We start from the raw sequence: 13,805 nt of genomic DNA, 5'->3' as shown, positions 1-13,805 counted from the left end.
GCGCCCGCTTGTACATCTGGCAAACATGGGTCCTGGGGAATCAAACCTGGGTACTTTGGCTTTGCAGGCCTTAACAGCTAAGCCATCAATAATGATATTCTTGCTAGAAGTCTTTTATGGTGAAGAACTAACAATAAGAAAGACTCTCTGTTAGCTAGGTTAATGCGTTTTATTTATTTATTTATTTGGTTTTTCGAGGTAGGGTCTCACTCTAGCCAAGGCTGCCCTGGAATTCACTATGGAGTCTCAGGGTGGCCTTGAACTCACGGTGATCCTCCTACCTCTGCCTCCCAAGTGCTAGGATTAAAGGCATGCACCACCACGCCCGGCTCTACACAGATCTATTTCTCAGATGACCCCATGTCCTATGAGGTGGGTATTCTTTTTTTTTTTTTTTTTTTTAAAAAAAAACAATACCTAGCACTCAACTTCCCTTTTTTAAAATTTTTTTTGTTCATTTTTATTTATTTATTTGAGAGAGCCCGGCCGGTTAGTGAATTTTAATTCAGCCAGGCTTTGAGGATACAACAACATGCCCAACCAGACAGATTATTCTATTGACACATACTCATTTCTATTGCAGATAATGTGCCATCTTGACAAATTATCAAGGCCATATCCAACTCGATCCATATCTGAATGCTGGAGTTATAGGTTACCATGTCCATTTTATATAATTATAGGGATTTATGCATAATAACCAAGCACACCACCATCTAAGATACTTGCCCAGCTCATGACAATGTTGGTGTTGAAATCTTTGCTATTACTCCAGATTAAGGCTAGTGGTATTTGTTAGCTACAAGCTACTTTGTTTTAATATATTCTGAGACAGGGTCTCACTATGTAATCATAGCTAGTCCTGAATTTAGGATCAACCTACATATGGCATAGGCCAGCTGAACAGGTTAAATTAATCCTAGGATTACAAAAATAAGAGCTACAAAGAGGTTATATCCATACCTGTACTTTTTCTTTTTCATTTTATTTTTTTTCTAAGATATGGTCTCACTCTAGCCCAGGCTGACCTGGAATTCACTCTGTAGCCCCAGGCTAGCCTCAAACTCATGTGCCACCATGCCCATATTCTTTTTCAATTTTGACAATTAAAAATGTGTTTACGGGCTGGAGAGATGGCTTAGCGGTTAAGTGCTTGCCTGTGAAGCCTAAGGACCCCGGTTCGAGGCTTGGTTCCCCAGGTCCCACGTTAGCCAAATGCACAAGGGGGCGCACGCATCTGGAGTTCGTTTGCAGAGGCTGGAAGCCCTGGCGCGCCCATTCCCTCTCTCTCCCTCTATCTGTCTTTCTCTCTGTGTTTGTCGCTCTCAAATAAATAAATTTTAAAAAAAATTAAAAAAAAATGTGTTTAGGGCCGGGCGTAATGGCACACACCTTTATTCCCAGTACTAGGGAGGCAGAGGTAGGAGGATCTCTGTGAGTTTGAGGCCTGGGGCTACAGAGTGAATTCCAGGTCAGCCTGGGCCAGAGTGAGACCCTACCTTGAAAAACCAAAAACAAAAAGCGTTGTGGGGAGGAAGGAAAAAGAATGGGTGCACCAGGGCCTTCAGCTGCTACAAATGAGCTTCAGATGTGTTCGCCTCTTGTATGCATTTGTGACATTTTGCTCTGTGTCACTGTGCATCTGGCTTATGTGGGACCTGAAGATTTGAATATGAGTTCTTAGGCTTCACAGGCAGGGACCCTAACCACTAAGCCATCACTCCAGCCCCTTTATAATTTTTATTACTTTTAAAAATATTCTATTTGGGGTCTGAAGAGATGGCTTAGCAGTTAAGGCGCTTGCCTGTAAAGCCAAAGAATCCCAGTTCTATTCTCCAGGACCCATGTAAGGCAGATGTATACAGGGGCGCATGCATCTGGAGTTTGTAGTGGCTGGTGGCCCTTGCATACCCATTCTGCACAAAAAAATAGGTCGGGCGTGGTGGTGCACACCGTTAATCCCAGGAATCAGGAGGCAGTCATCCTGTGATTACATAGTGAATTTCAGGTCGGCCAGGGATAGAGTGAGACCCTAGCTCAGAAAAAAAAAAATTTTTTTTAAATATTCAATTTATTTATTTGGGGAGGGGCAGATAGAGGAAGAGAGAATGGGTGCACCAGGGCCTTTAGCCACTGCAAATGAATTCCAGACCCATGTGCCCCCTTGTGCATCTGGCTTACATGGGTCCTGGAGAATCAAATGGGGTCCTTAGGCTTCACAGGCAAATGCCTTAACTACTAAGTCATTTCACTAGTCCTTCCCCTTTATTATTTTTAAAGCATCCTTTCCTGTGCACAGGAATCCCTGTCATACATTTACTTTTTCTTAGCGAATCAAGGTAATTCCTAAGAAAATTTAATATTAAGCTTTTCTTTTTTTTTGTAGCTGGAATCAGTAAGCTTGATGAGGGTATACCAAATCCTTATAGGAAGCAATTTCCAAACATTTGACTTTTCTGCTAAAGTGGGATGTGTATGATTCTCACTGAGTTACAGAAAATAAACATTCTGTAACTGTTGCTAAACAGCAAAATTCATCTCTTCCCAGTATCACTTTCTTTAGCTCTTCCCAAGTGACATAACTGTGTCAATATATACTAACCTGGTCTGAAAATCAGACTTCTGAGCATGACTGAGACACACAGTTATCTTCTATTCTGACAGCATACCTCTATGGTCAATTCGTTCAAGCTAGCAATGCAATAGCTATGATTCACAGTGGTCTGATTCTTACTCATTCTTCAAGACCCAATTCTGCAGAATAAGCCATTTCCAAACCTAGAACCTTTTCTGTGACTCACTCTGCCAATTTTTTCCTAGAATATAGTTCACTTCTAAGTGGCAAGAGAACATGGTTGACAAGTCTCAAGTAATTTAATATTCACCATACCGTTAAAATCACTCAAAAGACTGTATACAATGAAACACAGATTTCTGTATGTAAGCTATGAAAAGAAACATAAAGGTATATTGACTAACCACACAAACATCTGCTTGTTTACATGAACATGTTGGGCTGATTAATAACTCTAATTGAGACCGTAGTTTCTCATCATCACCAAGAACCTGGTTAAATTTCTTTACAAAATCTTGTGCTTTCCCAGGGTCAGGCAAATTCTCTATAAAACAAATAAACAAACAAAAAATATTGAAGAAAAAAGGCTACTAACTAAACTAAAACCGAATGACTTAAAAAATGTTCGTAAGCCATACTCACTTGCTATGGTCATCAGTTTCCCAAACATAGCAGAACAGTTAGCCTCTGACTGAAATTTAAAACAAGCAGAAGAACCAACAAGTCATTTGAACTAATTACTAATTCATTCCGCCTTACCTCCCTCCCTCTTCCTCCTTCCTTCCCTCCCTGTCTTCTCTTTGAGGCAGGTCTCACTAGTCCAGGCTGACCTGGCACTTACTCTGTAACCCAGACTGGCCACAAACTCATGGTGATCCACACTGCAGTTTCCCAAGTGCTAGGATTAAGGTGTGTACCACATCTGGTGACTGAGCTAGTAAACTTGTGTAAGAAAAATCCTTATCAATTAATGTACAATGTTCCATAGTTGGGTTTTTTTTTTTTTTTGACATAAGGTCTCACTGTAGCCCAGGCTACCTGGGACTCACTATGTAGTCTCCAGGTGGCCTCGAACTCACAGTGATCCTCCTGTCTGCCTGGGATTAAATGTGTGTGCCACCACACCTGGCTCTGTTCTGTAGTTCTTTTTATTTGGGTTTTTCGAGGTAGGGTTTCACTCTAGCCCTGGCTGACCTGGAATTCACTCTGTATTCTCAGAGTGGCCTCGAACTCCTGACGATCCTCCTACCTCTGCCTCTCAAGTGCTGGGATTAAAGGTGTATGTATGCCACCATACCCGGCTTCTGTCCCGTAGTTTAAAAAAAAAAAATTAATCATAATATAACCACTGGAAAATCATTTGCCACATGTATTTGTGAATGTGCATATACATATAGAGTAGCCATGATGAACTGTGTAACAGCAATAACAAACAAGACAAATAGTAGAAGAAAAGGAAATGTTAGCAAGAAAACATTCAGATTTAAAGATGAGCCAAGTGTGCTATGTGCCTGTTGTCTCAGTTATTCAGTGTCTATGGTAGCACAATTGCTTAACCAATGTCATGGCCAACCTGGGCAACTTAGCAAGATCCTGTCTCTTTCTGCATGTGTGTGCATGTAGAGGCCAGAGGTCAGCCTGTGTTATTCTCAGGTGTACCTTCTAGCCATTTATGAGATAGGGTCTTTGATTGGTCTAAAGCTCACCAAGTAGGCTAAACTGCCATGATAATGAACCCCAGAGATCCTCCTGTCTCCATGCTAACATTGGTATTACAGGCCAAGTACTGCCATGCCTGGAATTTTAAAGGAATACTAGGGATTTAAACTCAGGTCCTCCAATTTGGTATGCAAACATTTGACTAAATAAAACATCTCTTCAGCCCTGAGATACTCTCTCTTAAAAAGTAATTGCCCGGGAGTGGTGGCACACACCTTTAATCCCAGCACTCAGGAGGCAGAGGGAGGAGGATCTCTATGAGTTCAAGACTAATCTGAGACTACATAGTGAATTGCAGGTCAGCTGGTGCTATAGCAAGACCCTAACTCAAAAAAATAGAACAACAAAGCCGGGCATGGTGGTGCACACCTTTCATTCCAGCACTCAGAAGGCAGTGGTAGGAGGATTGCAGTGATTTCAAGGCCACCCTGAGGTTAGTGAATTCCAAATAAACATAGACTAGTGTGAGACCCTGCCTCAAAAAAACAACCAACCAACCAACCAACCAAACAAACAAACAAACAAAAAAACCCCAACCAGAAAAGATTCAATTTATCTGTTATATATAATTTTGAGATTTGATTTTATTTATTTGCAAATTGGGAAGAGCTCAGTGGTAGAGGCCCTGGGTTTCATCCTTATTACTGATCAAATATATATATATATGCATTTTTTTTTCAAGCCAGAAAATAATGTTTCCAGGCATGGTAACTCAATGTTCTATACTATCAGCATTCAGATGCCTAGTTATAAGGATCACTATGAGGCTGAGGCCATTCTGTGTTACAGTGAGCAAGGCCTCCTACACCTCCAAAATGAGAACCCTGAATCACAACACACAAAACAAACAAGGCAATTTATCTCGACAGCTATACAACCTACGGGCAACTTTCTTGAAATGCTTTTTCCTCTTCATTATATAGTACTATAGAAAAAGTGAATAGTGACTTGTAATCTATGAATGTAAACAAATAATGAACCTACTGCAGGCTGCTTGTGCAAATCCAACAGTTCACGTACATGACTCCGAAGCATGTTCTGACACTTCCACATTTCATTGAGAGCTCTGCAAATAGTTATAAATATGAGGTACTCAGAGATTAAAAGTGATTGCTAGCAAAGCCTACTGGCCTGGGTATGATTCCCCACCTAAAGCCAGATACACAAAGTGGCACATGCATCTGGAGTTCATCTGCAGTAGCAAGAGGCCTTGCTCTCTCTCACACAAATAAATTAAAAAATAAAACAAAACAAAAAACACTGCGCTGGAGATATGGCTTAGTCATTAAGGCGTTTGTCTGCAAAGCCAAAGGATGCCAGTTTGATTCCCCAGGACCCATGTAAGCCAGATGCACAGGGAGGGACATGAGTCTAGAGTTTGTCTGCAGTGGCTGGATGCCCTGAAGCACTCATTCTCTCTCTCTCTCTCTACTTTTCTCTCTCTCTCTCGAATAAAATATACATATCTTTTAAAAGAAAGAAATTTAATGAAGTATTTAGGAAATCATTCACTGGGCATCATAGCACTTGCCTATAATTCCAGTTTTCAAGACGCTAATGAATGGAAATCACCAGTCCAAATCTGACCTACATGGAGCATATAGTTGGTTCAAGTTTGGGCCAGGCTACATAGCAAGACCTTGTCTCAAAATAAAAAGAACCCACTTAGCAAATAAGTCATTTGAAGAGAAACTTACTTTACAGCATTTGGATCCAGGCTAGCATATAAATAATATAAGCATTTCATTCTCTCTTCTGTTTCCAGGTTGTGGGGAACAAGATATTGAGCAAAGATTTTCTCTACCAACAATCTATGGAAAATAAGCAAAAAAAGCCCACAATTACTTATACGAAGATACCATGCCAATGGTGAAAGTGATGTGCACACAAATAATGAAAAACTTCAGTATATCACTCTATGATCACTGCCTTTCTTTGGAAGATTTTCAATTGCTATTCTTACATTTACATAAATATACCATATCTACTGGTGGCCTTATTCTATAGGCTGTCATGAAATATTTGCTCTAGAATGCTTCCCTCTGGCTTATTTTTGGAGGCAAGGTCTCAAATTACAGCCTATGCTGGCTTGAAATTGTAGTCATCCTACCACCTCGGCCTCCCATGCACATGTGAACCCACTGTAACTGGCTACTTCTTAAAACATTATTGATTTGGGCAGGGGGAGTGAGGAGGAAAGGATAGTTTCATGTAGTCTAAACTGGGTTTGAGCTGAAGAGCAGCTAAGGCTAATCTTGAACATCTGATTCCCTTGCCTTAGCCTCCAAGGTGCTAGGATTATAGGCATGCAGTTCCACACCTAGCATTCCTAAATGTTATTCTTTTTTTTCCCCCAGGTAAAAACAAAAAAAGAACAGATGTTCTTTATCCAAATATATCCTTTTATTTTTTATGTTTTGTTTTTTTGAGGTAGGGTCTCACTCTAGCCCAAGCTGACCTGGAATTCACTATGGAGTCTCAGGCTGGCCTTGAATTCATGGCAAGCCTCCTACCTCTGCTTCCCAAGTGCTGGGAATAAAGGTGTGTGCCATCATGCATGGTAACCCCCTCCCTTTTAATATAAAACTGAAGTACATAGAAATAAAATTAAAAGGGAGGAATGAAAATTTGGTTTTGGGCTGCCTCACAACAATGACCACCTCTATTTCACTTCAAACTACTTTATAGTCTTGGAAATGAGTCTTATGTAAACACAGTATGTAATAAACATAGATAAATTAGAACTGCATTGTGAAAATTAAATATATATCTAAAAATGAAAAGCAGCTTTACTGACACATTAGACTCACTTGTCATCGATGCTGTTTTGATAATAAATGTGCAAAAGCTTATCCTTTATCCAGCTGACTTTCTCTGCAGCTTCCTTTCCTGCTTCACCATGAAGACAGTACTTCTTATAAAGTTGAGCCAGACCCATCATAGCTTCTTTCCTCACTCGCCACTGGAAAATATATTAGATGAGTAAGACACCAAGGGATTGCATGCATAGACATATCCACACAGAATGTCTTTTTCCGAAGCAGTAGCTTTATTAAATTGCTTTGAAACCTACTTTAAAACTGGGTGTGGTGGTGCATGTTTTTAATCCCAACATTCTGCAGGTAGAGGTAGGAGGAATTGTGAGGCAAAAACAAAATAAAAAACTACCACTTTGACTGTGTTGCTATTTGGGTGTTTTTTTTTTTTTTTTGATTGCATATTGCTAGATGACTTAGCATTTTCTATTTTCCCCAAAGCTCAGCAATAGTCAACACTACAGATTTCATTTAATTCTCTCCAAAAACATTGACGTGATTAATAGATAAAAAGCAAATTGGGGCTGGAGAGATGGCTTAGCGGCTAAGTGCATGCTTGTGAAGCCTAAGGACTCTGGTTCAAGGCTTGATTCCCCGGTACCCAAGCCAGCCAGATGCACAAGGTGGCACAGGCATCTGGAGTTTGTTTGCAGTAGCTGGAGGCCCTGGTGCACCCATTCTCTCTCTGCCTCTTTCTTCGTCTGATGCTCTCACATAAATAAACAAAACTTTTTTTTAAAAAAAAAAGCAAATTGGGTTGGAGAGATGGCTTAGCAGTTAAGCGCTTGCCTGTGAAGCCTAAGGACCCCGGTTCGAGGCTCCGTTCCCCAGGTCCCACGTTAGCCAGATGCACAAGGGGGTGCACGCGTCTGGAGTTGGTTTGCAGAGGCTGGAAGCCCTGGCGCGCCCATTCTCTCTCTCTCCCTCTATCTGTCTTTCTCTCTGTGTCTGTCACTCTCAAATAAATAAATAAATAATAATAATAAAAAAGCAAATTGTATATATACAAAGCCTTGTCATCTAGGTTTTTAGTTTATAGAGTTCCTAATAACAGCCCCATTGATGTTAACAAGGAATAAGAATGAAGGTTAGCACCAATAATGATGAAACAACAAAGTGGAAAAGAACCTTAGTGTACATGGTATGTGAATGACCTTATTGGTAGACTTAAAGAGGCAAATCAATTATCTAAGTATGTACTACTTGGCAGAAGACACTAGGATTTCTGGAGACTGGATGGGGAAATTTTTTTTTGCTTTTTCTAGGTAGGGTCTCACTATAGCTCAGGCTGACCTAGATCCTCCTACTTCTGCTTCCCAAGTGCTGGGAGGATCACTAAGAGATTGAGGCCACGCTGGACTACATAGTGAATTTCAGATAAGCCTGGACTAGAGCAAGACCGTACCTCAACCTCCTCCCACCCACAAATCTAAGTTGGGGGCTGCAAAAATGACTTATCGGTTAGGTCGCTTGCCGGGAAAGCCTAAAGTCCCATATATGGTAAAGCTGGATGCACAAGGTGGTGGGATGCATTAGTCCAGAGTTCATTTGCAGTGGCTAGAAGCCCTGGCATACCTATTTTTTCTCTCTTGCTCAAAAAAAAAAATAATAATAATAATAAATATTTTAAAAGAAATTCTGGGGGGCAGGTATTACTATGGGATATTTTTTATAATTATGGAAAATGTTAATAAAAATTGTGAAAATAAAAAATAAATAAATAAATTTTTTAAAAAAGAAATTCTAGGGCTGGAGAGATGGCTTAGCGGTTAAGTGCTTGCCTGTGAAGCCTAAGGACCCCAGTTCGAGGCTCGGTTCCCCAGGTCCCACGTTAGCCAGATGCACAAGGGGGCGCATGCGTCTGGAGTTCGTATGCAGTGGCTAGAAGCCCTGGTGCTCCCATTCTCTCTCTCTCTCCCTCTATTTGTCTTTCTCTCTGTGTCTGTCGCTCTCAAATAAAAAGTGAACAATTAAAAAAAAAAAAAAAAAAAAGAAATTCTAAGTAGTCTCTGGTTTAAGGTAAGTTGATAATGAATCCTATAATATGTACTTTATTCTTCTAGCACAATTTATTTGTCAGCCCCCACCAAAAAATGAAGCATAGTTCCTGTATGTCTTGGTTTAATAAGTATATTTTATTTATTCATTAATTTGAGAAAAAGAGAGAATGACAATGGGTGCACCAGGGGCTCCAGCCACATGTGCCCCTTGTGCATCTGGCTTATGTAGGCCCTAGAGAATCGAACTGGGGTCCTTTGGCACTGCAAGCAGATGCTTAACCACTAAGCAATCTCTCTAGCCTGGTTTAGTAATTTTTTTTAAGAGCAATGCTGGAAGTATCATAATATCTGATTTAATTATTTCAGAGAGAGAAAGAATGAGAATATGAATGAATGAATAAGAGAACATGAATATAAGCACAATAAAGGCCTCCAGCTGCTGTAAAAAAAAAAAAACCAAAAACCAAAAAACAAAACAGGGCTGGAGAGATGGCTTAGCGGTTAAGCGCTTGCCTGTGAAGCCTAAGGACCCCGGTTCGAGGCTCGGTTCCCCAGGTCCCACGTTAGCCAGATGCACAAGGGGGCGCACGCATCTGGAGTTCGTTTGCAGAGGCTGGAAGCCCTGGCGCGCCCATTCTCTCTCCCTCTATCTGTCTTTCTCTTTGTATCTGTCACTCTCAAATAAATAAATAAAAAATTAAAAAAATATTAAAAAAAAAAAAACTCCAGATGCATTTGCCACCTTGTGCATTTTGGCTTATGTGGGTCATGGGGACTTGAACCTGGGTCCTTTGGCTTTGTAGACAAATGCCTTAGCCACTAAACCATTTCTCCAGCCTGCAATGTTTTAGTAAACTATTTGTATCTTAAAAGTATTTTTATTTATTTGAGAGACAGAATGGGTGCGCCAGGGCCTCCAGCCAGTGCAAGTAATTCCAGGCACATGTGCCAAGTTGTGCAGCTGGCTTATGTGGGTCCTGGGGAATCGAACCGAGGTCCCTTGGATTTGTAGGCAAATGCTGTAACTGCTAAGCCATCTCCCTAGGCCTGTATCCTAATTTTTTTGTGTGTACTTGAAGAATCCATAACATTTAAAATAACTTTTATATATGAAATAGCTTTTATTGGACAACTTATCATCTACTTCAAACTTATGGAATTGTCATGATGTTTAAATACATGAAAAGTGGAAAGAGTAAAACAACAACAAAACAGTGGGGCATGAATCTGGAAATTCATTTCTTTTTTTTGGTTTTTCAAGGTAGAGTTTCACTCTAGGTCAGGCTCTCCTAGAATTAACTATGTAGTCTGGGGGGGGGGGGCCTCAAACTCGCAGCAATCCTACCACCTCTGCCTCCCAAGTGCTGAGACTAAAGTCATGTACCACTATGCCCAGCTTTTTTGGAAATTCATTTGTAATGACAAGAGGCCTTGTTGTGCCCATATACCATTCCCTCCCTTTCTTCTCTCCCAAATAAATCAATGAAATACTTGAAAGAGAAAGGAAGAAATGAGACAGAGGGAGGGAAGGAAGGAGGGAAATTGTTGAGTAACTGTTACTCTGGCCAGATTGTGCAGTTTCAGTTACAGTAAGTAATTCAGTCAGTTATTTGAAACAAACATTAACAGGAGGAACATTTTCTAAAAGAAAAAAAAATGGCAATAACCTTGGCTTTATTAAGTAATAAGTGAATGGGAAGGAGTGAGCAATGAAGTCACCTTTAGGTAGAGAGTCATTTCTATAGCACAGCAGGTTCCCAATAATGTCAAACAAAACAGCACACCATGAGAAAATGGCTGTTATACTGTTAGTAAGTAGATGCCAAAAAAGGCAGCCTTGCACACCTATCTCTTGCTTTAGGTTGATAATACTATCCCTTAACAACTGCTACAGCTGTTCTTGTTACTATTCCTTATCAATAAATGTTTCTACCTCCATCAAATGAAGGAAATAGCAAAATAAACTAAACTTACACACACTTCTGTTCTGATCTTAGCTTGGCATAGCATTATGGAAATATCATTTCCTTTAGAAGTCTCAAATACTTTAGTTCAATGAGTGACATCCAGCTAAGTTACACAAAATATGATTAAAAATAAATATACAGGGTTGGGGAAATGGCTTAGTGGTTAAGGCATTTGCTTGCAAAGCCTAAGTACCCTGGTTTGATTCCCCAGGACCCATGCAGGCCAGATGCACAGGGGGTGCACCTGTGGGGTGTATCTGGAGTTTGTCTGCAGGGGCTGGAGGCCCTGGTGCAGCAATTCTATCTGCCTCTTTCTCTCTTAAATAAATAAGTAAATAAATAAAAATATACACAATCAATTACTGTTTTCAAAATTAAGATGCTTGTAAAAAAATAAAAGTTTAAGTTATGTGTTATTTTACACTGGAAACTGAAATAAGAGAGAAACCTATTTCTAAAATATAAGAACTTCAGAATCCATACAGAAAATCAAAATGCTAATCTCAACACAGTAAATGAGGGAAGAACAAAAGTTCCTAGATCTGGGCTGCAGAGATGGCTTAGTGGTTAAGTGCTTGCCTGTGAAGCCTAAGAACACAGTTCAAGGCTTGATTCCCCAGGACCCACGTTAGCCAGATGCACAAGGGGGCTCATGTGTCTGGAGTTCATTTGCAGTGGCTGGAAGCCCTGGTGCGACCATTCTCTCTCTTTTTCTCTCTCTCTATCTGCCTCTTTCTCTGTCACTCTCAACTAAATTAAAAAAAAAAAAAAAAAAAGAACCACAACAACAAAAGAACAAAAGTTCCTAGATCTTACCCGCTTATCCAGTGTCCTTTCCCTGACAAAGCCAAGCAGCTGATCATTTACTAAGGCAAGGTCTCTTTTGGCAGCTGTTATGATAGTAACAATGACATCATGACGAATAGCTTCTTCTGGATCATGTGATCGAACCTTCAAATATTCTGTAATAAAAAAAAAAAACACATCAAGCTAATGTTTGCTATGTAATTTGTCAAGATTCACAATGACAGAAAACTATAGTTTAACTTTTGCCCAAATGAAACAATGTTTGTAAAACATGGCATGAATTACAAGCTTTTTTTTTTTTGTTTTTTGAGGCAGAATCTCACTCTAGCTTAGGCTGACCTGCAATTCACTATGTAATCTCTCTCAGGGAGGCTTCAAACTCACAGTTATCATCCCACCTCTGCGTCCCGAGTGCTAAGATTAAAGGAGTGTGCCACCATGCCCGGCAAATCTTTTTTAAGATAGCAATAAGTACTCTCTAATAGTCATGATGCTGTATAACACATCTATAAAATGTGTGTGTGAGTGTGTGCGCTCTAGAGTCACATGGCATTCAATCAATAGAGAATTGAACCAGGGCCAGTGGGCAATGCAAGCAAGCACCTTTAAACTCTGAGGCATCTCTCCAAACCCCAGCATAACATCTTTTTTTGTTTGTTTGCTTTTGTTTTTACAAGGTAGGCTCTCATTCTAATCCAGCCTGATTTAGAACTCACTCTGTAGTCCCAGACTGTACCTACAGGGATTAAAGACATGCATCACAATGCCTGACCTATAAAACACACCTTAATAAATAAATAGATAATGTATTTAGGTGAAAGGTCAAATGACAACACAGTACATAATTTATATATTTAAAACCTTGTTGTTAAATTAAAAAGATTAAAAACATTAAAAATGGGATGAGAGAAATGGCTTAGCAGTTAAACTGCTAGGCTGAGAAGCCTAAGGACTCATGTTTTACTCTCCAGGTCTCATGTTAGCCAGATGCACAGTGACAAAAATGTGCCAAGGTCATACATATGCACAAGGGGGCAAACATGTCTGGAGTTCAACTGCAGTGGCTGGAATACCCTGGCACACCAATTCTTTCTTACTTTTACTCTCTTGCATAAATTAAAAATACACACATCTAGAATCCATTCACAGTGGCTAGGGGCCCTTATGCACCCATTCTCATTTCTCTTTCTCTTCTCTCTCTACCGGGCATGGTGGTGAACACTTTCAATCCTAACAGGAGGATGGCTATGAGTTTGAGACTACATAGTGAACTCCAGGTCAGCCTGGGCTAGAGCAAGATGCTACCAAAAAAAAAAAAAAAAAAAAAAAAAAAGTTGGGCATGGTGGCACGTGCCTTTAATCCCAGCACTCAGAGGCAGAGGTAGGAGGATCACCATGAGTTCAAGGCCACCTGGAGACTCCACAGTGAATTCAAGGTCAGCCTGAGCTAGAGTGAGATGCCACCTCCAAAAAAAAACCCTCATAAAGTAGATGACAGGCTTAGGTTTATATATAAATTACATAAAACTCAGAATATAACCTTGAAAAGTACATAGATGGTTAAATGTGGTATAAGCAGGAAGGCATCAAGGGCCTGAGAATGAGAGTTCTAGAACCAATGTAAACAGCTTGGCATGGTGATACTTGTCTGTAACCCTAGTCCAGTGGGAGCAGAGATGAACAGTGGGGGCTTGTGAATCACAATCTCTAGCGTCAGTAAAAACTCCGTTGGAAGGGAAAAAAAAAAACAGGTGGATAAGTAGCCACAGATAAGTGAAGTGTACTGAGTACCATATCAATACATACTTGTACATATAGCAAACACATACACAAAAATAAATAAATAAAAGATAGCTCATGGATAATTTATAATACAAACTAAATCAAAAGAATAAAGTATTATTTTTTGTGTTTCTAATAA

General features: G+C 40.0%; 1 protein-coding gene across 1 annotated transcript in view; it reads right to left on the bottom strand.

Annotated features, from left to right (window-relative positions):
- Positions 1–13,805, bottom strand: part of Pds5a (PDS5 cohesin associated factor A) — a 131,552-nt gene that overhangs the window by 56,448 nt on the left and 61,299 nt on the right. The window contains exons 11-16 of the mRNA XM_045161407.1: positions 11,894–12,039; positions 7,105–7,256; positions 5,992–6,105; positions 5,279–5,360; positions 3,218–3,266; positions 2,980–3,119 (exon numbers count right to left, since the gene is read on the bottom strand). Of these exons, the coding sequence (XP_045017342.1) occupies positions 2,980–3,119; positions 3,218–3,266; positions 5,279–5,360; positions 5,992–6,105; positions 7,105–7,256; positions 11,894–12,039 (683 nt within the window). The remainder of the gene's footprint in view (positions 1–2,979; positions 3,120–3,217; positions 3,267–5,278; positions 5,361–5,991; positions 6,106–7,104; positions 7,257–11,893; positions 12,040–13,805) is intronic.

Source organism: Jaculus jaculus, chromosome 11, assembly GCF_020740685.1.
Source record: "Jaculus jaculus isolate mJacJac1 chromosome 11, mJacJac1.mat.Y.cur, whole genome shotgun sequence".
NCBI classification, from domain to species: domain Eukaryota; kingdom Metazoa; phylum Chordata; class Mammalia; order Rodentia; family Dipodidae; genus Jaculus; species Jaculus jaculus.
This window is presented reverse-complemented; position numbering and strand designations above follow the sequence as displayed.